The sequence below is a fragment of the Haliaeetus leucocephalus genome, unplaced genomic scaffold (assembly GCF_000737465.1).
Source record: "Haliaeetus leucocephalus isolate CR32 unplaced genomic scaffold, Haliaeetus_leucocephalus-4.0 Scaffold1000, whole genome shotgun sequence".
NCBI classification, from domain to species: domain Eukaryota; kingdom Metazoa; phylum Chordata; class Aves; order Accipitriformes; family Accipitridae; genus Haliaeetus; species Haliaeetus leucocephalus.
The window spans coordinates 1,345,682-1,372,549 of NW_010973436.1; the positions used below are offsets into that span (position 1 = coordinate 1,345,682).

General features: G+C 39.6%; 1 protein-coding gene across 2 annotated transcripts in view; it reads right to left on the minus strand.

The window, feature by feature from the left end:
• Window positions 1-26,791, minus strand: part of CEPT1 (choline/ethanolamine phosphotransferase 1) — a 31,361-nt gene extending 4,570 nt beyond the window's left edge. Inside the window, exons 1-5 of one of the 2 annotated variants that reach the window (XM_010584558.1) lie at window positions 26,746-26,791; window positions 24,642-25,043; window positions 20,889-21,036; window positions 19,739-19,880; window positions 4,342-4,426 (exon numbers count right to left, since the gene is read on the minus strand). In XM_010584558.1, coding sequence (XP_010582860.1) covers window positions 4,342-4,426; window positions 19,739-19,880; window positions 20,889-21,036; window positions 24,642-25,037 — 771 coding nt within the window. In that variant the 5' untranslated portion in view covers window positions 25,038-25,043; window positions 26,746-26,791. Of the gene's footprint in view, window positions 1-4,341; window positions 4,427-12,428; window positions 12,514-19,738; window positions 19,881-20,888; window positions 21,037-24,641; window positions 25,044-26,745 lie in introns of both variants that reach the window. The other variant, XM_010584559.1, reaches the window with a different exon arrangement.
• Between the last annotated feature and the right edge of the window lie 77 nt (window positions 26,792-26,868).

Below are 26,868 nucleotides of genomic sequence, written 5' to 3' on the forward strand. Positions count from 1 at the left end.
ATCAGACAAGTCATCTTCGAGTCAGTAAGCCTAGGAGAGCAAGCAATGAGGTTGCTAAAGAAGTGAAAAATGAGTGCAAGCAGCTTTGAGAAAGGCATTTTTTAACAGTAGTGTTTCAAGCAGAACAGGAGAAACTAGAAGTGAAGAAAGTTCAAAATAAACCACAGGAGATATGGTATGGAAGCAAGTGTTTAGATGAACTACTCAAAACTTCCCAACTTATCTATACAACTACTAAAAATCCTCACAGGCTCTTAATTCAGGAACTGAAGTCATAACACTCAACTGAAAAACACACTTGGCCCCCCAACAGCAAGGAGTCCAACTACATACAGAAGGCCAAATGAGGTCAAGTTGTTTCTATTTTTCCTCAGTTATACTCTCAGTGTAGCTTTCAGCAGGTAAAGATCATTAGTTTTCTATCACATTCAATAACTTAATCTCTTGATCTTTTCAGGGCACAATTAAGAGTCAGAGCCAGCTTTAACTCTCCATGCCTTGCTCTTAGGCAGCCTACAGATGAGCACCCAGACCACCTCTCCAAATCACTGCCCCACAGGCTTCTGGCCAGCTGGCATAGTTTCATGACACTCAAACATATCTCTCCCTTGCTCAGGCTGCACTGTCAAGTCAGAAAACATTTTCTGAAAATAGTAAACAAAGAATAGTGATAAATAAAAGGCATACATTGCCACAGACTGGAGTGCTAACTGTAATCATTCATTAATATTACTAGGCACAGGACTTCTGAAAGTCTCTCCTCAGCCTTATAAAGGAAGGTACTTGTGCTGCCCTCTGCTTCAGTAACCATACTTGGTATTTAAAGAATGGGGTGAATTTGCTCTTCTACAGGAAGAGGAAAACAATGGCAAGCTTCATACAGGAGTCAAAACACATTAAGCTTGACATTTCCCAAAGACAAGGGGAGTTTGCTGGGAAAACACCCCATGAACTCCAAACTACTACCAACACATCCGAGAACAATTCCTGAGCATCCTTCTCAACCCAGAAGGATGAGACCACGCTGTTGTAACATCCAGTTTGGCTAGTTGTGCTTTATTAACACACACCTTTTTGCTGCCACTGTTAGCTGCATCAGTGATAGGTATTAGACTGCACTTATCTGGCATGGATATAATTAAGAAATAATTAATGGGAAACAAAGCCACATACAGAAATTTGGCAGAGGGAAGTCAAAGGAGAGGTATAAAAAGGCAGCACCTGCTAAATTGCTTTGCATACAAAATGGAGCAGCAAGGCCAAAAGTTGGAAGCAGCAAAGGCAAGCAAATGGCATGGAGAAAATGAAAAAAAAAAAAAAAAATCTGAGTAAAGGGAGAGAGGGAGTTGTACTCAGAAATCTTCCTACAAAATGGCATTGCAGCCCCTGACTTTTTAAATAAGAGGGCACTGCAAGGGAAGCCACAAGACTTCCTTGCCTGGTATTCCATATATAACTACAGTCTACGCAATTATTCTGACCTTCCTGGTAATTGCACGGGTTTCACCAGAAGTCAGATGCATGTAGAACTTCACAAGACTCTGTCAATAACGCAGAGAAGTATCACAAGCCAAATCTTTTGCAGGTAAATCATGTTCTCTGTTAAACCCTTTGAAGTTGCTTACAGGAGAAAGGCTACACTGCACAGAAAGCCTCTGAATGCAGATACATTCTGGCAAAGGGAGCATTCCAAATTTTGTTGGGGGAAAAAACATGCACAGTTCTGGAAAAAAAAAACCCATGCATGTTAATAAAAACAAGTGGCATCAGGCAAAGAATGGATTAATGAGTGCTTGCCAGAGCCTAGGTTAAAGCAAGTCCAGAATCATTTGCCAGAAAATTTGTCAGGCCTCCAGACTAGATGCCATCAGACTTTTGTGCAGCATGAATTGGGATTTTAAAAAAATATATATGACTAGGACACAGTCAGGAAAAAAGCACAGCTAAGGGCTCAGGGAAGCAGCAGTGAAGTGTGTAAGAGACTACACATCCATAAGCGGACAGGGGCACTCCCTCCAGAAACTCTTCTTGGCTTGCTCCTAGTCAGAAATACCACAACCAGCTGGGCAACTGGTATTATTGTGGGAGTCCTTCTCACAAGGCTGGATCCCAGCTGTAGTTGAGAGCTGTATGTATGTACGCTTCAGTCACATCTGCAAGAGGAATAACTCACAGCAGGCCAAAACTAAGCTTGCTTTATATTCATGAAGTGTTTATGCTTTTAAAGATTACATTGTGGAATAAAACTCAAGCAATTGCAGCACTTTTCTCACTTCAAACAGAAAAAACCCTCTATATAATCAATGCATCAAACAAGTTGCACCTAAGCTGGCTCACTTTACTCACATTTTCCAAATGAGGATCACAGCTGCAGTCATACTTACCATCCACCAGAAATTACTAAGCTCCAGGAGCCTTGCAGAACAGCATTTTAACACACTTTAAAGAGAATCTACACTGACAGAAAGAAGGAAGCCAGTCCAAGTATGCACCGTTTCATGGAAAAAAGAAAGCTAATGAAAGCAACAATTGACAAAATACACAATTCTACATTTAGCCTACTCAGATTGTTTTGCTTTTCACATGTTAGCATAAGAAAGTGGAATGTTTGAGTATTCAACCACATTTTATTCCGTTATTTTTTGCCCCAGATAGAAACAAATCAAAAATACCAAACCACCAATTTTGCTGTCACATAAAATGTTAAAGGATTGGGGAGGGGGGTGAGGTAAGGAGAGGTTGTATGATATATCTTGCTCTGTAAGTAGCAAATAACATTTATCTCTAAATAAACACAAAAAATCTCACAAGTTGAATGAAAAAGGAATATTCCTAATTGTCACAGGAAACCTGATGAAGTTTGCTCTCTGGAGAAATGCCTTCATTAATCCAACACCGGAATTCAAAATAGTTTCATATTTTGGGAGCTGACTTAGCCAAACACTGCTGCAACCCAGAACTTCTAATAGATTTTAAGGTTTTGCTGAAAAGGGTTACTTCACAGGTTATTTAAAAGGGTTAAGTTATTAATAACACAAGAGAACAATTTCTAAGCTCACATAAACATCACCTTGCCCTGAATCGTGCCAGAGGTCACTGTGACAGCATTTGCCCCCCTTTTTTAAAAAAAGAAAACAAACCAAGAACATTAATTGGAAATCCCTATTTGTAATGCGGAATAGCTGTGTAGGGAAGTTGGCCACACTAATCTCTCTGGAAAAGTTTGGCACCAATAAGCGGACTTATAACCTCATTTTTTTTTGGAATTAGTTCTATCCACACTCATTCTCTTTAGATGGTATTTACTTTACAGTTTTTATAATTAATTGGGGGTGGGGGGGTGGGAGTGGAATTTTAAGCCTGAAAGCACATGTAGCAAAATAGGGGTAGCCAAGGTTAGCTCCTTTTCTAGATATTCTCTACAATGTTAGAGGGTTCATTTCTCTAGTTATATGAAGCATATTAGAAATTCATCAATTTGGGGTGACATGTTTCAGTAATTTTTGACCATCTCTTGGTTTTATTGCAAATCAAGATTTCTTTATCCACCTCAAGAATTGCATTTATCAAGTACACAAACAAGATCAATACTCAGGAAGGAAAACCTTCCAGGAAATCAATGCTTTAGATGTTATTTCCAGAATTTTTTTTTTTTATTTATGTATGCACGTACATGCTTTTCTCTGAACAATACCATTTTGATAGCCCAATGTGACTTCACTACTGCAAATATAAAGTCAGCTTATGACAGCCCATAAACTGCCAGCTGACATGGCCTGGTGAGCCTATATAACATCTGCAGGATCTATACGCAGCCAGCCTATGACAGTCAGCTTGCTTAATTAGGATGATCTTCATTTAAAAAAGAGTGATAATTTTTTTCTCCCCTCCATACAGATAAGAGTTTTCAGCCATATTCAGGCCAAATTATCTACTGGTGGTTACCAACTGCTCTCCAGAACATTCCCCCATACCCTCAGTCCAATTTAGTACTCCTCCATTGCTGATCTAGCTCATTGCATGAAATTAATTCAAGTTTTGGCCAGCACTCTCAAAAGGAAGCTGGACTTCACTGAAGATACATTTAAGTTTGTGCAACATTTGATAACTTTCTACCTGCAAACACAAGATATGAAACAATAGCTTGTTTTAATAACTCTGGTAAAACCAGAATGCACAGTTATTTCCATGTGACCTATACTCAGGAATATATATTTCCATTTATGAGGAAAAGCGAGACCTTCTCCTCACAAATTAAACTGTGCTACTATATGCTGGTAGTTCTTCCAGGTGTCCAAGAGATTATTAGAAAGGATAAAATAAAAACATGAACAAAATTACCAGAGATTGCCAAAAAGGTGGTCCTCCAATCACTGCCAGTAAATGCATGATTATTATGAAGATTTGTACTTCAGTCACATCAATTCTGATTAGGTACAAAAAGCCAAGAAAAGCAAAATTATTCAAAGCAATTTCAAGTCAGTTATTTGCAAGCTCAGCAGCTCTCCTCTATCATGCACAGTATAAAAACTCCAAAATACTGAGGAAAACAAGAGGCAAATTTTATAAATAATTTAGAAAGCAAAAATATATTTTAGTTTTATTGTTAAAATTAAGAGCCATGCTGTGCTATACTTTTTGTTTTATTTCACAGTGCAATAAAAATCCATTTTGTCAAAAGGAACAGTCGGAACTCTTCTTTTAACTGACCAATGCCAATTGCAGAAATAAATATTCAGTTTTAACCTTGCCCACCAAAAAAAGAGAATTTATTTCAGATGATAAAATTCAGAAAATATATTTTTAATCCCTATTATATTCCCTACATTATTTTTAATATGAATATTCTCTCTGCATAGCATCAAACTTTAAAAAGAAACACAAATCCCTGAAGAGTTTATGCAAATGTAAACGGTACAGTCAGGTGCACTGCTAAAGATTACACAGTTCAGTCCCTAGCATGCAGCAAGAAGAGAAACCACTTCTGTTTCTAGCATAGCTAGTATGTTTTGTAGAAGGGCAAGAAGGAAAGGCTTATAGAAAAGACTGAATTTAAGACTTTGTTTTAAAGAGCATGCAAAAGTCTTGGAGCTAGCAAGAGGGAAAAATGGCTATACAAATCAATTCCAGAAATAGAAGTAAAGAAAAATACAAGTGAAACAAACAAGATGGACTTGCTGGTGTATTACATGAAGCCATATAGTACTATCTTATACTGGAGTACTGTATCAAAAATAATCCTTTGAGTCAGTTTGAAATATTTATGGCATATTCCTTACCTCTAATTATACAGTTCTACCTAAAAGACTCAAAATCGCTTCTTGCAAATACATGCTTTGCTGTTACAAAAGTACTGTTGATATCAACTGTATAGGCATAAGGGAGTGATGGTTCAGGGATAGGGGTTTTTTGCCTGTCTGCATTAAATGAGCTACAAGACCATATAATTAAGTTTAATATCAGATTAGCATGCTACCTCAAGTTTTCTCTACAGCCTTTGTTGCACTTTTGGACTGGATCCTCTCACTTGAGAATCTGCAGTCTGACCAAAATATAATTTCGTTTCAGCAGCAGATCAATATGCACATGGGATAATTATGAAGCTGCATCCAATTCCCATGTAGACCATCCCCCAGAGCATAAGAAAGCAGCAGGGCAATGGTATGTGGCATTCTATGCCATCTCTTATCTTACTATGGATTCTCTAAACGCTGGCTGCTGCTTTCAGCAGCCTGTAAAAACACTGCATCCACCTCCCACTGTGCAACTTCACCTTTCCATCAGCCAAGAGACTTTCTGAACAACTCCCTAAGAGCAGGACACACACCTATGGAACAAGCAAGCAGAATCAGCACATGGCAGCACTGTTGACAGCAGGCAAACAAGGTATGAGGCACCCAACCCCTGACTATTGCTGTTGCAAATTACCACTGCTCCCTCCCAAAGTCATAAAGTAAATAAGCAGTGAAGCAGCAGAGGGGAGCATAAAGGATAAAGAAGGTGGGAGAGCAGCAATACCCAGGAACTCGCCAGACTCTTAGCATATATTGGGAAAGTTTAGCCAAAGCTGTCAGAGGAAACCTAGAGAAGATTCCAATTAAAAGACCATTTCCTTTAGATGTCTCTGCTTTGTAAGTTTTCTTTTCACTACACCAAGCATGGAGATATGAGCTCCACAGGAAATAACCTCAGGGGTCCTCCTATATTCTGATATATTCAATAACAATCCTGTAAGGCAATCAGAGCTAGCTTGGGGAAAAAAATTAACTTCCACAAAGAGGAAAGAATGTTCTAAAAATCCACATTTTCAGTCCTCATACAAACAAATTAAGCCATTGAGCTACCTTACAAGAAACAACAAAAATGCCCAGCCATGCAAGAAGAGAGATACACAAAACATCTGATTAAATGCAAATTGCTTCCTCCTATCTTTTGGACTCAGCATGGAAATGTGTTTTCAGTGTGTCCAACTGAGGCAGGGCTGAAGCAGCTCCATGAACCCACATAGGTTAAACACGAATGCATTTTAGCCTACTCCACTACTTATGTCAATGACCTAAAAGGATATAAAGCAACTGAGAAAGCTCACAGAAACAGTGACTAATGTAGGTAACTCAAGTTTATAGCTTTCCTTGGACGGTAAAACAGGTTTCTTTTGGCAGCAGTAATCTTAATGCAAAATAAAGTAAGATCATATACTTCAAAAAAATTTTCAGATCATAAAAGACAAGGTATTCTGGAAGACAAACTCTTACAGAAAACTGAGAGCCCAACCAAATCAGTGGAAGCAGTGCCTGGATTCAGGTTAAGGAGACAGCATTATCTTCTTTACAGAGTCATGGTACAACCTTTGCTCCATTGCCTGTAGTTCTGCACTCCCAAACTTAAAAATGGCATTGGGCAGCTGGAAAGGGTTCAGCAATGAATTGCAAGTATATTTGGTTAAAAACTCCTCCCTGACTTATTATAAGAATCTCATATTGCAGAACAAATATGAGTCTTAACTTCAATTCTACATAAAGAGAAGATTTTTTAACACCGCAGGGCTCCTTAAGACAGAAGACAAAGACATAAGACCAACTGAGGAGAAACTAAACACCTGACCTATCACCTAAATAAAGCATAAGTTCTTAATACCAAGGATGAAAGAGGACTGAGAACATCCTATGCTCATTAAAACCACTGCTGGATGACAAAAATACATGCTCAACACCAGTAGAATACATGCCTGGTGCTAGAATTATCCAGTGAATTTTTATTGCAGGATGTCAAACGGCCACTGCTTAGAAATCTAAGAATACAGGAATCCAGACAGGCAGCTCCTCGAAGCTAGACCACAAAAGGGAACAACATTTGGAAACAGAAGCTGGATGAAAGGGAGAAGAGGCACACTGTTCCTCTATTCCTTTAACTTTTATTTAAAATGACTGTGCAACTACAGCATAAACTGGACTAAATCCATGGAGCTGCTAAAAGGAGCAGCGATCCCAGCTTTTCTAAAGACCGACCACTTTCTCACCCCAAAACCACCTGCTCAGTCCCTCTCTCTCCCTTGTGCCAGCACTACAGTCTCAGGCCATCAACTGGATCAGGGAAGGGGCTTAGCTAAAACGACCCAAGCGAAAAAGAAAAAAAGAGAAAAGTTTCCTGTCCCAATTTCTAGCATATCAGCTTTCCTTATCCATTTTGTGTGGCCTCATGAATGATGCAAGCACAAAGGAGAGGGCAGTGGAAGGTCTACGCTGCCTCTTTTGGCAGCAGAATAAATAAACTGTGCTGAGTCAAAGTGACTGTGCAGCTACAGACTTAGACAAGGGAGTAAAAGGAGGAATAAATGGGAACAAGTTAAGGCTTCTGAATGCAACGCAAGTGGACTGCTACCGTTCATGAAAGTCCTAAGCAGCCCTTAAAATGTAACAGAGTAAAAAACAGTGAGAGAATGCAATTAGCAAACAAAGTAACAATGGTTTTGTCAAGAAAGATACTGAGCAGAGGTAATACACAGCACTACCTGGAAAATGTTAACATGTCAGGCAATGTAGAGGACATTTGTTCCTACACTTTAATGATTAACTTGTATTCATTAACTGCTTCAAGATAAAATGTGCTAGTAATAAAAAGATCCATAAATCGCCTCAGTCACCGTATTGTTTTTAAACACTGGTAGAACTGGGAAGGTACCTAACAAAATGACAAGACAAAAGCAGACCTGCAGGGAAAGTGGCTTGCTCAGTTTGGATGTAGACTGACTAAAGCCCTTCTGTACTCCCCACACTGGCCTTTTGAGGAAAAATATATATAGCTTGCTTTAGTGGCTAGGGAAATTATTTGCAAAGCAGGGTGATAACATTCCTGCTTAAATATTACATAAATAGTACTATATTTTTTTCCACAAAGTTCCACTGCACATTGGAGTGCCTCTTCCTATGATAAGAACTACAGAAAACACAGACTGGAGTAGGGGCTCATTTATCAACTAATAGTAGAAAATTATTTTGCTTCAATGCAAAAAGATGTGCACCACGAGGAAAACAAATCCATAGCACTGGGAAACCAAAAATGGGAAGAGGCCTTTGGTGCAGCAGACCCCCACCCCCCATTTAATTACTGCACACAACCAGTAGCTCAGTACCATAAGCAGACCTGTAGGAAAGCAAAAATATTTCAAAGCCAGAAGGGAATTGGCCAGTTCAAAGTCTGATTCTATTTTGTCCTTGTGTTTGTATTTATTTACTCATCTAAATGATACAGTGGACATCCTAAGAAAAAACAAATGGCAAGAGCTAGCAGCATGAATTCTGCAGCTCAAGTAAGGGGGTTTCTTAAAGCCTCTTAACTGGGATATTTTCAGCAATCACTTGAGCCACACTTCCCTTAACCTGACAGTTTTTCTGCCTGATGTTTCCTGACAAATTGAGTCATGTCAGCATTGCCCAAACAGTTTATGTTGCTAGGATGATGCAGAGACATAGCACACAATATGTGGCAGATCCCTAATACCTATGAAATGAAGAAAATGAAACAAACCATTTCCCCCAAGACATGCCCACACCACAATAGATGGACGTAAAGTTATTGTAACAGTTCCTCAACAGACACAAAGCAGTCTAGTTCCAAAGATCTCTTCTTCAAATAAACCAGAGATTTTTTCATCTTCTACAAAACAAACAGAAGACCCTGAATTGAGTTTTTAAGATCACCAGGAACATCCAGGCAAAGAACCAAGGAACAAAGATCAGACACCGAAGACAAAGCAACAAAGAACCTAGACTCAATAGTTTAACAAACTAAAAATGCCAAGACAGAACATCTAATTGCAAGGCTGGGAAAAACATTGAAAATGACCCTGAAAAATACTGATTCTGCAGCAAACTGATGTTAGGAAAGAATTAACAAAGAGCAGCTCTGCAGAACTGAAGATAGCAAGCAGGGACTAGGTCAAACAATGTCAACACTGCACCAGGTACCTTTGTGAACTAAAGGCTTGTTTTGGGTCGTGGTGCTTTGTTGCCAGCTGGGCTTAAACCATAACAAAGCTGTAAACAATATTTAAGTGTGTTAATTCAGCTAAAGTCAGGGAAGCATAAAAGCTGTGAGTTTTTAAATGCGCATATCATCCCTCACTCCCTGTCTGCCTAAATTCACAAGACAGCAGAATGCCTATAGAGCTTCAACAGGCATTCTCCAGTTCTTGCAGGGAGACTGCAATGGATTTTACTGCACACACCACAACACGTTTTTACTCTTAATCTGTCCTTCCTTGTCATGACAAACTTGAATGCAGATTACTCGCTAGTTTTCAAACATTAATTTCCTGACATAATAGAAGATTATTAGGAACAGTATTATTTTAACTTTTTATTTCCTATGAAAGTCTTGAGTAATTTCCAGATTCAATCATTTTAAACACCTTAATTTTCAATTTCTCTATATTGTTGTGCTAAATTGTATTAAAACTGCCCAATTCTAGTCTTTGAAAAAGCACCAAAACATGAGGTAAAACATTGCAAGCAAAAGTCATATTCCAGCAGTACAAGTACTGAAGGGTGACATTGCAGAGCTGCAGGAAGAGGGAGGCAGGGCTAAAGCTCTTTTTAATTCTGCATGTTTACACTTCAGGTTAGAGTAAACCTGTTTTAAGTTGATTCCCAAAATCTTTTTGTTTTCTATTGTTTAAAGCCTTCATGTTCTTTTAAATAATTTCTCCATAGGCTACATTAACAATTTAAGAATGTTTCCCCTTCCTTGATGAATAAAAAAGCCTTACTGCCCAGCACATGTAAGTACAAGGTTTATCTGTGTTGCAAGAATTGTAAGCTATTCACTTCATATTTTGCCAGATCACGTAGTATTTTCAAGACAGGGCTATAGTATTATACTTTCTCAGTACAAATGTTTGTCACATGAAACAGCTATCAGATGAAAAAGAATAGCATAAATACACATTTCCTGTAGCTTAACTATCTCGGGGATGGTGCATTATTGAAATAAAAATCTATACCACCTGACCTCAACCTGTGTAAAATAAGCGTGATGCTTCGTGTGTTCTGGGTGAATGACTTAGAAGCAGCAGCATCTTTACTTATTAGTTAAGACTAAAAATAAAGATGCCAGAAGGGATCTGAAGCTACACATGCAAGAATTTAAGAAGATAATTAAGTCTATTCTGTAATTCAGTATGCCTAAAAACTGGTTAAAATTAGCATGCATGAGGGGACTTGTCACAAGCAAACACTTGGCATTCTGTTACTGGAGCAAAAGTGACAAAACGGCCTGCTTGGCTCATCCACTACACACACCACTCCTACCAACCACTGCATTCATTTATTTGTAAAACAGATTTCTTATTGAATGGCAAAGGCATCCTTTCCAAGGGTGGAGACCATAGGTTGGGTCTACAGACTGACATCTCCATCAGCTCCAGGTCACCTGTGCAGAGAATCAGAACTCCTCCTGCTCCCCTATTAGATGGCAATTTGTCCTCATCCATTTTAAACAATTCACTTTCATGACAGAATTTGAGTTGCTTCCTGTCATGTAATTATCATACCAGTGGGAACTTTGGAAGTCTCTGAATGTTTTGGTACTAAGGGATTTTTTTTTTTCCCCTCCCCTAAATGACTTCTCAGGCAGAGTCATAATGCTGTTATCACAACAGGCTAAAATCTTGATTAAGCTCTTCCTTCCTTCAAGTTATTGCTTGCTACATTACCATTTCCTGACACTAAGTATTTCTAACCTTTCATAAACTGTCAACAAAGTATTTAAAAATTATGTCATCAGACTACCTTCAGAGCATGCCTAACTGGCACTTGGCTTAAATTGTCAGATGCAGCCAGTGGATGACATACACCATGATTTATGAGAATGCTGATATTGTTGGATCTAAAGTAGAGCTGATAATTAGACTCTTTCTAATAGCCTCATGAAAGCAGAGATTGTGCTGAACCATTAAATAAAAAAAAAAAAAAACCAGCATAATTTGCATCAATGCAAGTTTAACAAAGGGTATGTAAACCCCCCCCCCCCCCCCCAAAATCTCAGTTTTACTTAACATCTCATGCAGTTCTAAGGCGGCTATCAAAAAGCTATTCTTATATCCTCAAATATTTCAAGGGAAACTCCTGGCTAACAATCCAGCAACTATGAGAAACTTCAAGGAACCCAACTTACTCACTTTTAATGATACCATTTTATTGGAACCCCGCCTGTATACTGTATTAAAAAAGGTGAAATGAAGAAGAGAAATTCCTTTCTAAAGAGTAGTAAACCAGAATGGAGAAGGATATATTTAGCACAGACATAAGGAAAAGCATTTTGAAAATAAAGACAACCCGGAAATAAAGTTACTTAACAATGAAGCTACAAGCACAGTTAAGCAACTAGACTACACGGATGAAGTAGCATAGTTCAAACCAGGCATTTTTAACCAGTAACTGGTGACTTTTTAAGCTATTGCACTGCATACAGTTCCCTGAACTAGCTAAGCAATTCTCTTTTCTGGTGGAAAGGTATTTAAACAGCAACAACAACAAAGTTTCTACAACTTTAAAAAGTAGTTCCAACAAAATTATTCTACACTCATGCTTACAGAGCTGCTTCCACAACCCTGGTTATCTTTTAGGTGAAGCCAGAACTGTGATAAAATAAAAAGAAATGTTTAAAGCAAACTTTTCTGTTTAACAGGCAGGTTTTTGCTTTGTTTTCAAGTAAAACATGATGCTTTCAAAAAATTTATTTCTGGTTAGATAAGATTTATACTGCTCATTCATACTTTGCAAATGTTTTTTTTCACCTGGTATTAAAGCACTTGTGAAATACCCTTAGAAAGATGTTTTTCATATACCAGTTACTACGTGCATGACAAAGGTGCTGTCTCTGCTTAGTCCATGCTATTGCTTGCCAGGTAGCTTTAACATTCACTTTACCGTATAGTTCCAGAACCAGGGCCCCAGAGTTCCTGTGAGAAGCTGGATTGCTACTGTACAGAGCATAGACTCCGTAACATCAAATCTATGTGTGAGGGAAAAAAACATTTCAAAACATTTTCCCGAGCGCTTCAGTTAAGTGGAGCCATTAGAACGGATCTTCAGTCATGGCATAAAGAACAAAATCCAGACAACTACTGTGCAGCATTGAGATAATTTAAAGGGTAGCTCAGAGGAAGGGAATTAATGACCACAAAAAATGAGAGTATTAATGAATTAATAAAAATATCGTAACCCACATAGTATTTTACAGATTTAAAACCATATTCAGAGTTCCTGCAATTTACAGTACAACTCCAACACAAGGGCAAACACAGTCATCAGCGTATGCATGAGGAAACAAAATGAAATTCCTTGCTCTAAGTCACAGCAAATAAAACTCATAATCAAACACAATCCAGGACCTCTCATCTTCCGACCTCATGCTCATATCTCCAAATGACACTGAAGATATGAATTCTTCATCTAAAGAGGCTACTGCATATTTTTTTTGTAGAGCAGAAGCACAGACTGCATCTTGAGTTTGCCACCTCTAAGGGAAAGCAAGAAGCTACACCTCCCTGCTCATGCAACTCTTTGGCTTCTTGGCAAATAATGTGAAAAAAAGTCAAGTGAGCTCTGGACCCCTACTCAGTGGTAACTGAACTCTGTTCTGTACACATGGATTTTTCACCCCTGACAGAAAGGGATGAAAAGATATGCTGTAGCCAACAGAGCCACAACTACAGGACATACTCCTTATGGTAAAATGCAGATTTATACCATTTTATAACTAAAATATTTAAAGTATGATCAAATTAAAATTACATCAAACCATCTAGCTTAAAAAAATAATCAGCAATGAGATTCAGCCACAATAGAGATCCCATTTATTGCAGTGCTTATCAAAGTATACTTGGAACAGAAGCATGCAGACTGCTATCCAGTAACATGCCAATTGATTAAAAAGGTACATCAAAGAAACAAAGTTCATCGTGACCACACTGACAGAGCTTAAGAAGTACAGTAATGATGTGCAGTCCCATGCCTGCTGAGAGGGTACATAATTTTAGTCTGATAAGCATTTTCAGTTTAATTATCACAGCACAAAATACAGTATACAGTTAGAAAACATAACATTTGGTATTTTAGGGAATATAGGAAGAGAAAGTCACATATACAAACAACACAGCTAACTTTGGTACTTTCAGACAGCTGCAGTTTCTTTTCCTTTTCTTCCCTTGTTACTTTAAGTGATATTTGTAATTCAGCCATGGATTCATTTTTTAAACATTATCTGGGAAAGATTAAGAGGGGGCTATCAACCTCAGCATATGCTTAACTCTACTTAGATGTTGGCAGTGACAAGTCTTATTTTGTATGCTGTCTGCTCTGCTGGGTTCCCTTGTCAAGCTGGTGAGAGCCTTGAGCCAATTAACACACAATTGAGTAGTCATGCATCCAGAATATACTCATCAGTGCTCATTTATTGAGCATATTCCATAAGCAATTCTTAAAAGGTCCTGTTTGATTAAACAAGCCATTAGACTTTACAAGGGCAACCACTGAATCAAATTTCAGAGTTTAGAGACAGCTGCGGTCAATTCTTTCCTTGTCCAGAATGGTGAACTGAAAGGATTTAATTCGAAGTTGAGAGATGTCCTGAGAAAGTGAACCAAGAACAACAGGAAACAGATACTTACACTGGAGATTGCTCTGAAATCAAGTCAATCACTACCAATACAGCTGATCTAATACAGCTTCTTTTTATTATTGTGTGAAACTAAGGGGGGCATTTATGTACTACCCTCCTCCTCCTCCCCAACATACAGAATTCCTTGCAAAGAGTCCAGTGTAGCAAAACACAGTGGACAAGAAAAACACTCTTGCCTCATCAGAAAACAGAAGTTATGAGGATGGAAAACTCAAGGGGGTATGTCTACTATTTAATACTCTGCATAGCAGCACTCTGGTCTGAGAAATGATGATTCTTCCATCTGTTTTATGCATATCTACTAAGCATGCAAGTGGGATTACTCAGGCTGGGCAATGAACTACGAATCTGAGCATGAGACAAAGGATTGTTTTCTTAAGGGAACCACTGCAGCAAAACAAGAATGTTCATCATCACAACGCGAGAGAAAAAAAGGCTAAAAGTCACATGCTAGAAGTCCAAATGCTTAGTTTTAAAGGTTTTTACAGAGTTTAATCTTAACTCATTCCAATCCAGCATTTTCACTTGGACGTAATGAAACACGTGCATTAATAAAGCAAACTGTACAGAAGAAAAAAATGAGTACATGAATTAGAACTATTTCCAGCTACTGGAAATTCATGTTGAGGTAAAAATAATATTAAAAATGAGCCATAAGCTTTTCTACTTTCCTTGTTGTAATGCACTTACGATGATATGTAATTTTTTCCTTTTGCTGCTCACTAACATAGATTAAAAGTTGTACAGGTCAGACGATAGCCACATGCTTCACCTCATTATGTTGAAGCTCACTATTTCACAGAGCAGTAGGAATCTCTTTCAATGATAACGGCAGAAAAATCGGCAGCAGCACCTCTGCACGTGACTGTTTTGTTCCTGGCTTAAAACACTGTTAAGGGACTTGTGAGAGGGAAAGGAAGAAGGGGGGAGGATCATGATGTGGAAAACCCCCCCCCTCAACATTTATGTCAGCCCTCAGCAATTTCAGCTGTATGTATTAATGCTGTAGCAAGGCACTTACACGTATTTATACGATGCACAGCAAGCACCACAGAAATGCCGGCAGGTGGCAATGAACAACTGAAGTACGCAGAAGGCGGCAGGTTGCAAGCAGCAAACTTGACACCTACCACAACAATAGTTCAACACATACTTCTTGCAAGCATATAGAAACCAATTCCCCCCTGACATCAGGAGAGACTCTACTGAGCTTCAAACTTTCCTCTGCAAATAACCAAGGTGTTAAAGTTCAAGTAGTGTTGGAAAAAACTCGTAAAATTGAAAGTTTTAAGCCCAATAATCATGGAGATTACTGCCTTATCTCCTGCCATAATCCTGAGATCCTGAAGCTGTTCCCAAGACAAGAACTCAATGTGCTAAACTTTGACTTGGAAGGCTTCCATCTCTGTATTTTGATATTTGGTGTGAATTGTCTATCCAAGACAATACAAACTCCTTTTCTGCTAACTGCTAAAGAGGAAGCCTTCATTTTAGCAGCTTTCTGAAATATGTACTCATTTGCTAATCTCTCCTTCATACCTCAGTGATAGTACTGGCAAGAGGTCTCAGAAGATTAACCAAATTAACTTTCTTCCCTTCCTAAACCACCTCATTATCAAGTGGGCTCTTGCTCATGTACAACTGCCACAGTGTCACTGAACAAGAATGTTCCCCCAAATTCTCCAACATTCCTCAATAACGGCTGTTTTGTTAAACAGCCTCCTGAATTCTTCTGCCTTCTCTAGGGATTATCATTCAAACAGTGAAGTAACATTTTTAGCTTTTCAGTTATATGAAAGCTGGTAAGAACTGATCCTTCCTCTCAGTGTTTACTGACATGCCTTTATGAAGCATCCTTAGGAACTAATTTCCACCTCATTGCCTGTGTATATAGTTACACATACATATATATATATATAAACACATACACGCCTAGTTTCTACTATCACCAACTCTCCTCCCTATTTCAATTAAAAAAGGTTGGGATAAACCAGTAATGCAATAACTCATAGGAGAAACGCTGGAGACCATGGTGCAGCAACATCCTCATGTCACTGGATTTTTAAAATATGATTTAGCACTTCCCACCAGTCCAGCATGGACAAACATACAAGGTCTTTACCTGTGCAGTGCTGTGTCTCCTGTTTCTTAAGACAACACTCCAGTTGCAATGCAGAACCCATCTCAGATCTGACAGAGACCAATAGCTCTAGCTTCACTTCTAACTATCCTGGATTTGAGACAGGTCCTGCAGAGTCAGACTGTCTGCACACTGCCCTTGTAAGGTTGGATACAGCACTGAACCTGCATAAACAGAGACATCTCCCAATATAGTTCCTGAAGCCAGAACAGTGAGCAGGTCCAGTACTGAATCCAAGTGGAGTAAATTTGGGTCTGGAAGAACCAGAGGTAGTAATCACAACTGGACTCCAGCTAATGGCAAGCAAATTTCTTTCAGGGTTTGTGCACCATATTCCCTAATGCTTCTGGTTTCTGCATTCCTGAAATACTAAATCTGCTTCCACAGGGACATGTGGAAGTCCATTGGGGCTTGCCAGTTTGATTTTTGCGATATGCAGAAGAAAAATGCACTTTTTCCAAACCAGAGATGCCCCCGTTATGGCACAGCTGCACCCATACAAGATTAAGCCTGAAACAAAGCTCATTCTGTACTGCAGCACAGCAAGTCCGCAATCCAGATAAACCAGTTACTGTGCTGAAAAACAGAACAGAACAAAGTATTTGCACTGCTTTAATATTGAACGTTTTCCTGCAATTCAGAATCATCTTTTTGTTTCTTCAAATGTGCAGTATATTCCTGCTCTTTCACGAGCTCATTCCCAGGTTGGGTGTTCATTCTTAAACGAAACTATCTATGCTGTTCCCTGCTGCCTTTGCACTGTTGATGTTACTGTAGCAACTTTTACTGCAGCCAACCCAACTTGCTTTGAGACACGTCCTACTTCCTCACAGGGTATTTTTAAGCAATACTGACCTCTAGCTACTTTTGTGAGCTATTTAACCAACTCGGGTTGCTTTTTGAAAAGTCTGCATCAGCTGCCAAGATCTAATAAAATTATATGATCATGTAAAGATGGAGACATATCAGTGGGACCTTACCATCTCAACTGATTATTCTACAATCTTGATGTAGTACAGGGCAGCTCCCTGCAGCTGTCAGTGCGACGAAAAAGAACCAGCACAGTTGATGTATTCAGTAATTGGGCACAAACTAATGGCTTTCCTACTCCACCTGCAACAGTCCATAGGAATTTAGCAGAAGCTATCCCACTTCCTCCGCCCTCAGGGTGAACACTCCTGCTCTGCAGATAGAGTCTGACACAAAGTGCACTCTGCACAGCTTCAGTGACTTGTCAAGGCTGGTACAGTGACAGCATATACGAATCAGACATTCTATTCCGCAAGCATACACTTAACTTGACACACAAAATTTGTCTTTTTTTTTTTTTTAAGACAATGGACTTTTTCGGCAAGCGAAGTTGATTATACATTTAACTGTTCAAGTTTGAGCTGTCTGTAAGATGTAAAATATTAATCTTTCCCTTTAGTGGTCTGCTGCTCTTCTCTGAGCCGTTCCTAATTTGCCTATTGAGTTGATCTTTAATGAAATACAGTTTCTTGGACATAATCTCATCACAGAAATACAGTAAGTGATAACCAGCTGTGTGCTCTTTCCTGCTTCTTTGGAATGGAAGGCAAGTTAGAAATGCTGTCACGTTTCCTAAAACATCACTACTGTTCACAGCCCCTTCAGTGTATTTTTGACATAGAGTTACTACTTAGGATACACAGACAGGGAAAAGCCACTGTGCACTAAGACCTTTTCACCTCCTTTCAACAGCTGTCTCCGATTCCACTTATTCAGGAGTAAGAATACCTAAGCCTTTGCGCTCCAGTAAATCTGAAAGGGTTGATAAAATATATAAAATATAGACTGTTTTTTCAGTTTTACGATTGGTGAAATGAAAGCTTCACAAAAAAAAACTAGCATCAGTGAAAATCAGTTAACTAGACAAATAATCTCAGAGTTTTTGCCATAGAAATGAACAACAGCTTATGGCAGCCTATTAACCTTATGACATGGGGCAAATGAAGAAACAAATGTGTTTACTACACAGTGCTGTCCATTACCTAAAATAATGATACACATACATTTGTGTGCTCATTGCCTTCTCAAAATTAGCTACATATTGATGGATCATCAAATTGTCATAAGATAAGGCCATGCACAACTATAGTATCTGCTATAAAATGCTGCCACCAAAACACACACAAAATCAAAAAGCAAAAGTTACAGTGAATATCAGCAGTAATGTACACATTTGTCTGGAGCAAAAAGAAAATTCGGTGGTTGCATCTGTAAAGTCAAGCACATGCCAAGGTTGGGGTTTTGTGTGTTCTTTGATCGATAACAGGAAAACTTTAATTATCAGGGCCCCGTAAAGTTCAAAGGGAGCTAAAAGCATTCAGTATTGAGACCTTCAGTACAGCTTGAAAGTGAGAAGCCTAAAACAGTAAAAGATTTAAGTATCAGAATTGACTGAAACTATCTGCTTTGGTGTAGTCAGAATTAGAATGGAGGTCTAGATTTTTTCTTTTCTTCCTCCAATAGACATTGGAAACTGCTCCAATGTCTTAAATTTTTGAGCAGAAACACAGAAGTTTCTCATGAGACTGTGCATTAGTACCCTGCCAATAATAGCTGTTATAGACAAGAGGTCCATATTTGTACTGGTTTAGCAGTATCTGGGTACCTATAGATCAATAAAAATAGACTGTAAATAAATAGTGCACGTTGTAGCATTGTTTCAAAATCCCATACAAATGAAGGGCAAATTTCAGAGGTTTCCAGATGCAAAATCATTCTGTAGTGTATTTATTTAAAATATATTTGTTAGATCTATGAATGCAAACACAGAATAAACATACATTTCCACATTAAGGCTAGTTTCCCTTGTGTTTCCCCACCTACGCTCACCCAGCAGTAAACAGGATTTCAGCTGTTGACTTTCTTGGCATTGCAGTTTTGGTCCTGTTATTGACAGAACCATGGCCTACACTAACTAAAAAGGATTCAGAACTTTAAATTGTAGGCACGATGTCAATTAAAACACTATATTTTAAGAGTTATGGTTAATAGTAAAGATTTACTATATGCCATCACAAGTCAATCAAGATCAAGCATTAAGTAGTTAACTGAATACTAAAGCCAGACTGCCACCATCTGACAAAAGCATTCTACTCTTGGGGATGAAACACCAGGTACTTTCCCTTATTTATTTAGGTTTAAATCACATCAGAAGTTCCTAATTAACTAGTATGACAAAAGGATATTTTACCACTCTTAACACAAGCTAAGTAACTTTCAGTAATAATTGCAGATCCAAAAGGTAATAACTGCTACAAGCTCTAAGTGTGTATATACGAATATAAACCATTTACTACTGCTCTAAGGATCTGAACTACAATCACATAAAGCGCAACTAGACAGGAAAGCAGCCCAACTTTCAGTTTTATTTTCAGCCAAGGTACTTACATGCCAAAGCGCAATGTTCCAGAGACGTATGTCTGCCAATGCGCGCAGTAAAACATGAATGTTCCAGCAAAACAACAAAAGAACATCCAGTCAGGGTTCGTTCCCAGCTGCACAGCAATACAAGTTCCCAAAACCACAAAGACTGCAGAAGAAAATCAGTCACATAGTAAAAATATAAAGTGTGTATGTGTGTAAAGATCCTTACCAGAAACAAGTCTAACGAAAGGACCCAGAGAAGGAGAGACAGTGTGAAGGTATCCTGATTTATTTCACAGACATAAGAGATTAACACTTCCATTTAAAAAAGTACAGACTGTAAAATGTATATTTAAATTTATATCAGTTATCAGAAGTCCTGAATATTGAGGGTTTCTTAGTCTCCTACATTTTTATTGAACTTAATGGGATTAGAAATCAAGGGACTTGAGTGATATATGCAATTGCAGCCTGTGGCCAGAGTTTTGGGGGTTTCTCATGTATCCAAGATTTGCTGGACATATTTTTCCCCATTTTCTGAATTTTTATTAAGCCATTAGGAAAAATCTATGGTCTGTCACTTAAGATTCATAAGGTATCTATGCTTTCCCCTCCACCTTTCAAATACATGACTTCGATAAAGTATTCGTAAAAATTTAAAGCAGAAGAGCTTTAGAATTTAAGTAACCGAAAGCATCTGATCATTCTCTTGAAATGGGGTTAAACTTCAGGCTGGCTCAATGAACTCTGCCTGCGTAGGAACCAGTCTTGCTGATTCTAACCTTGAACTCAGACTTCTACCTGCCCATTATTTAGGCTTCGTACCTGTCTTGCAATCGCTCTATATAGATTCAATCTAAAATAATATAGAAGAGCATTTTGACAACTTCTTACAGAAAATTTTTTAGAACCAAGACTCTGATAAAGCATACACAGAAGACTGCTGGCTCAGACTGAATTAGTCACATGCTTAATTTTTTTTTCAGTGTAATACAAGAGAAGACATTCAGTTGATTAAGAATACTGCCTATGGAAATAAGGTTGACTGAAAAGCTAAACATTCAGCAATATCAGCTATCCTCTTCTTCAGTAAAGAAGCATTTTTCTGTATTCCAGATTTGACACCAGAAATAGAGTCATTTAATCCTCATACCTCAATTAAAAGTGACAATACCTGTGGAAAGTGAATCACAGCCATGATCAAAAAGTTCTCCTAATGGAGTACTGCTATTTGTCCTTCTTGCTTGTTTTCCATCTATAGCATCCAGAGACTGGTAGATGAAAAGGCCACATGCACAAGCAATGTATGCCCAGGGAGGTGCCTAAGAAAGAAAGTCAATGAGAGTAAAAGATTTTTTTAAACCTTAAAAAACAAAAAAGCCTGAAGTTGACCTATTTTACACTCTCATACAGTAATTTTTCATTTACACACACTTCCTCATCACATGCATGGACCTTTCAGTAGCTGGTCCTTGCAAAGACAAGCAGAGAGGGTTATGACATGTGAAATGTAAGTAAAAGTGACAAGGATTACTAGCTTAGATTAATAGGTACTGCACATTTTCTAAAGCAGGAAGCTGCACTGTACATCTGAAAAAAATTATAGCACTACATTTGCAAGTTAAGTTCTTGTCTTGCTTCTATTTCCAGTCAGAGTATGTGCAAACTGTCCAAGTGATTTAGAAACTCAAAAAACTTTCTTAGCCCCCAAAACGTGCAGCTGTGTCATAAACACTGAGCTCATCTTCACAAGACCTCAATGAGGTGTCATGTACTGAAACACTGCCAAGTACAGGGTATTACCAGGCTGCAGTGGCATTTGAGAACTATGTCATTTCAAATTGATCAAACTTTTAGAGTTCAAGTTTAGCTATTACATTTTCCAAGATCTGTAAAGCTTCAGTGCTCTGCAGTACAGCACCTCCACCACCAATTGTTTTTTCTATGATTAGGTAACAGCAGCTTTGTCAAATCTATGTTAATAACCCTTAATATTCACATCCTGTATAGCAATTTTTTATTTCTACAGAAACACAAACAATACCAAATCCCTGCTAGACCAAAGACTACAATTCAAGCTTTTTTCAGTAGTTGAAGCATAAACCTTTATGACTACAAAAGCCAGAGGGTTGCCATTAGTCTGTCTCAGTTTACACATCCATAAAACAGATATTATTGGATATTTTGCAATCTTCACATTTGACTCACTTTATAAAGTGACCGTTTATGAGCAGCTCTATTTTACAGACCACACCAGTAAAGTCCAAATACAGCTAAGTAGCTTAATCAAGCTGACTTGCCTCTCAAAGTTCTGGAGTCCAGCTTCTTTTGGTCTACAGAGCCATGACTCATTTGTAGCACATCAACTTAAATATATTTCTTTCTACAGCTTGCACTGTTCCTGCTACTGCATTTTACTAAAACAGTTCATTCTGCCTCAAAAGCTGGCACCATGCTCAGCTTTTAGCAGTGTATCTACACAAACCAGCACAAGAAAAGAGGTAAGGGGGAAATGTGTCACCCAAAAGCAGATGACCGCATTTGGACAAGATTTTGATGCCACAGAATTCGATCCCATGATACCATTTCTCCTTCTCATGTATGAGTTTTATATGCAATGTTTAAGTTACCTTCAGGGTCATGCAATTTCTCTCTATAAACTTTAAAAAAACAACAAAAAACAACACCAAAAATTCAGGTACCATTCCATTGCTCAGCACTTTGCTAGCTGGGGTCCCCCCAACTAAGCAGGCAGTAGAACTATTTGTAGCTCATTTTCTTTTTGCCTACCGTTGAAGCTGTAAGTGATAGCTATATTCCCTTGGCTACACCTTTCATCAACAGGAAGAGACAAGTCGCTTTTGAAAAAAGCGGAACTAAAACTGAGCTACAAGGAAGAGAATTTACATCTGAAAGCAATAGTGCTTTCAGAAAAAAAATTCTGTTTCTGGAATTTCAAAGCCCCATTTTCTTCCCCAGACAGCTACTTGACACTTAAAAAGCACAAGCTCACAGCTCCACCACTGAGATGGCATCCTCCCTGTCGTGCCAGCACGCAGGGCTGCAGTGCCATATGGCAAATCAGATCAGGCTGAAAGCTACCTCAGCAGAAAGTTATTTTTCAGCTAAAGCGAGAAGTCAATCTCATTCACTTAGCACAAAGTAACTCTCAAACTGTTAAACACGAAACAGTGTTTTAATACAGCAGACTACAGCTAACACTATGACTTTCTGACACCGACTGTAACTTAGTGCGTGCTTCGGAAGTTTAATTACCAACCAAAATACAACTATACTCTAAATCTTAAATTATGCTTTGGTTCAGTGGCCTATACTAGCTGCCAAGTTGCTGAAACAGATACAAGTTGAAGTCTCTGTCAAACTGGATTTCAGAGTCTCAGCCCCCATATAATACTGCTATGGTAGTAAGCAGGAAGTTAAAACCAAGCCATGCCATAGTCCAAAAAAGAAAGGAGCTCCTCTAAGTATTCACCGCTCAAACTTAATATTCACTTTTTATCTTACACCTGCCAAATTCCACAAGTTATTGCAAAACTAACTATTTCAACAGATTTCTACAAGAGGCAAACATCCCTTTACTATGTCATGTGGAACAGGGATGCAGAGTGTTGAATGTGCAAACCTACGTGGGTTTTTTCAGAGTCTGGCTGGAAACAAACTGTATGCCACTTGACTACGAAGCGTTTTCCCAACCTCAGTTGGGAGACTTAGTTACGGAGGAATTTAGATACTGTAAAAGCTAGAACTCATGAGACATTCTCCAGCTATTTGATATGCAATACATTTGCTGTACCAAATAATTCTTTTTTTCAGTGCAGATAGGAGCAGCTTTTAAGATTCAACATTCACGTGACAAAACATTTCCAGTGCACAAAAATGAGAGTCTTCAAGTGCCTTACCAGGTAACTTTAGTGAGAGAAAAAAGTCTTTGAAACTAGTAACTTGAAATGTGTTGCAAAGACTTTTGTACCCCCGAAACCAGGAATTACAGGAAGTTAAGACAGTTCTCCTGAGGACAGGTCACGAGATTTTAGTGCTTTCAGAACAAAGAATAAAACTGCTGACTTTTATCCAGCCTTCTCACGGCACAGACTACTCACACAGCATGCTGCTCAGGAAGACAACTTTGTGTTCCCACAGTTCATCACAGACTGTACCTAAGGTCCTGATCTGAGCTGCCTGGTAATATGAATTGCCAGGGCCCACACGGGTTGAAGAAAGGTGTTCTGTTATTTTAGTAAGCTGGGTTTAATCACCAGCAACAGAGGAAACAGCTGGCCTTGATCTCTCAAGCTACACCACTTTGGAGCTCAGTCCCTTGTCTGAGCTCAAGTTCCTTGCTGTGTTGCAACTCTAGCTGGGCTCACAGGCAGACTCAGCTCACTGCCAATCGAGTCACCTTGCACTTCTTGTTGTGTGGTAACTCTAGATCAGAAAGCTGAAGGTGACTAACCCAGTCACAAGCAGAGAAAGTAAACAGGCAAAAACTCCACATGCCATGCAAGCAAGGCAGCCACAAATCCATTTCTTAATTGTATGCATGTGCACTCAAACCTTGTGGGGCTACAGCTTTCATGCAGCAGGTCCTTCACACCTGCAATTGGAACAGCTATTTTGGTACTACACCCCATTTCATACAGTGCATGTTGGCCAGAGGAACCACGGTTTCACTTGCCAAGCAGCATGCTAACCCCAAAATCCGCATAGGCTCCTTTTGCATGCAAGCACTCACATAGAGGCAGACACATTACAAACATTTATAGAGAAAAGCTTGAATGTATGAAAACTGCGGACTGATCAATGCGAAACAGTTCTCCACAAAGATGAGAACCCACCAGAAAATGGTGCTAGCTGCTACTAGATGACAGTAACTACGATCAAAGATTGTCAGAGGTCCATAACTTACCTGTTCTGTAGCTGTTGGGCAGTAATATACTAATAGCAGAGTTGTAAATATATTTATTAACAGTCCAATGACGGTGATCAGATTTGGGGCAATCCAGGCTGGAACTCTTCCAACTAACCATTCCCAGTAACCTTGCATTAGGGGTTCAAGCAGGGATCGTCCAGCACTCTGATATTTGTGTTCTTCTAACCGTTTCAGCTGGTGCTTTGACAAGGGAGGTGTAGGCAACTGAACTAGTTTGCTTAAGACGCATCCAGCAGCGGGACTGTGACCACAGCCCGCAGGGGATTCCAGGTGCGACTCCCCACATCGCCTCTTTATGTTTCGATGCCCACTCATGGATTGGGCAGCCTCAGAATTTTTATTTGGCAGGTAGCAGCTGTTACGGAGAATCATAAGATCCTGCAACATAAAGGGTTGAAACATACTGAAGATCAAGAGCACAAATGAGATTTTAAGATATCAAAAGTTTCTAGGCACTGCTCTAAGGAGCATTTCATTTGCCATCACCAAACCAAGAAGATTCTATAAGTTCTCCATTAGAAAAGAAAGATACTTGGAGAATTGCTGAGGGAAAGACAGAAAATGAGGGTTCTCAATGCAGTTATAAGATGGTGAGTTGCACTTATTTACTTTCCTTGCTGCTTACTGAAGCAAATATCCTGCAGCCACCAGCCTTAATTTCATCAGCAGTAGAAACTTATACCACATCACTGACTTACATTACAGACTAAGGTACAGTCAGTCCCCGCGCATCCCTCTCAGAGGAGAGCGAGCTGTACGTAACAGATGTACCCCACTAGCTTATCAATTGATGGCACTAAAGATTTCTCTGTATTTCTAGTGTTTTCGGTTTAACTGGTTTGAAGAAGCTTTGCCTCTTTGGTGAACCTGAACGACCACCTAAAGGCAGTTACAAGCATTTTTTTCAGATCACTGTTCCTTATTGTGGTTTTGCTGTGACTTTTTTCTTCTCCAAATTTAACCCAATTCAGGTGAAAGCTCACTGTCTGTTTAACTTTTAAGATATGCAAGAAACATGCAGGAGCTAGAGAGCTTTAGCTAGTCAAAGACAGCCTACAGACACCAACATGGGGCAGCTGTGAAGAGAAAACACAGGGTCAGGAACAGCATTTCTAGCACAAACAAGGACCCTCACAATGTTCCATCTCCCTTGAAGGCAGCTGACCAGAAAGACATAACTCTCCACACAAACTAGAGGAGAAGCAGTAGAGAAAGGAGACTAAAAAGAAAAGTTTGCTATTTATCTACAAAAGCCAACCAGAAAAAAAAATTAAAAAAGCAAAAACCTAGTTGTGAAGTCTAGCAGAATGAAGCCAGAGAGTGGAAGATGACAGCTCTCTCTAAAGCCATCAGCAACACACATAACCAGGTATGGAAAATAAGCTATGTAAATCAAAGGTCAACACTGACATAAGAACAAGTGCTCTATTTCTACTCTCCACAGCTTAATTAAGGGAATTTCCAACAGTGAAAAGCCAGCCTCCGAAAGTCCTGGCAGCGGGAGGAGAGAAAGCAAGCAAACAGGGCCTTGCTTATGCAGGAACTTGATAAGTTTGGGAGCAGGCAGACCTGCACCCCTTCACTTATCAGGAAAGCAGACTTAGTCACCTAGGAGGTCTCTGTGGGTGTTGTCCTGGATGACCAGAAAAATTAGCTCCCGTGCAGAAAACTACACGCTTTTCCTCTCTTCCTGACGGGTTACTCAACCAAAGACTACCTCGTCCTCCAGAACAGACCCCACACTGCCCGGCTTCCGCAGGACTTTCACCGGGGCCTGGCTGCTCGCCGGCAAACACCCAGGGGACGGTAGGGAGGACAAGGGCCGCTCTCGGCCCAAACAACCGCTTCGCCCCCAGCCCGAAGGAGGCAGCCAGGACCCACCTGCACCCAGGCCGAGCGGGGGTACCCGGCCCAACCCGCAGCACAGGCCCAGGCCCGACCTCAAAGACCTCCCCCCTCACCCGCACGGCGCCCCTCTCCCTCAGGGACTCCGCCCCACCAGGGAAGAGCGCACAGACCCAGGAAAAAAAACCCCATCCCCTCACACCCCGCCCGCCACCGAGGGAAACCCGGCATTTACCTCAATCTCCCCACACCGGGCGATGCTTTTACGCCCCTTTTGCGACGGCCGGAAAGGAGGTGGGCGGTAGCACGGGCGCGCGCCGGGGGCGGGGCGGGGCGGAGAGGGGCGGGGACGGCGGGA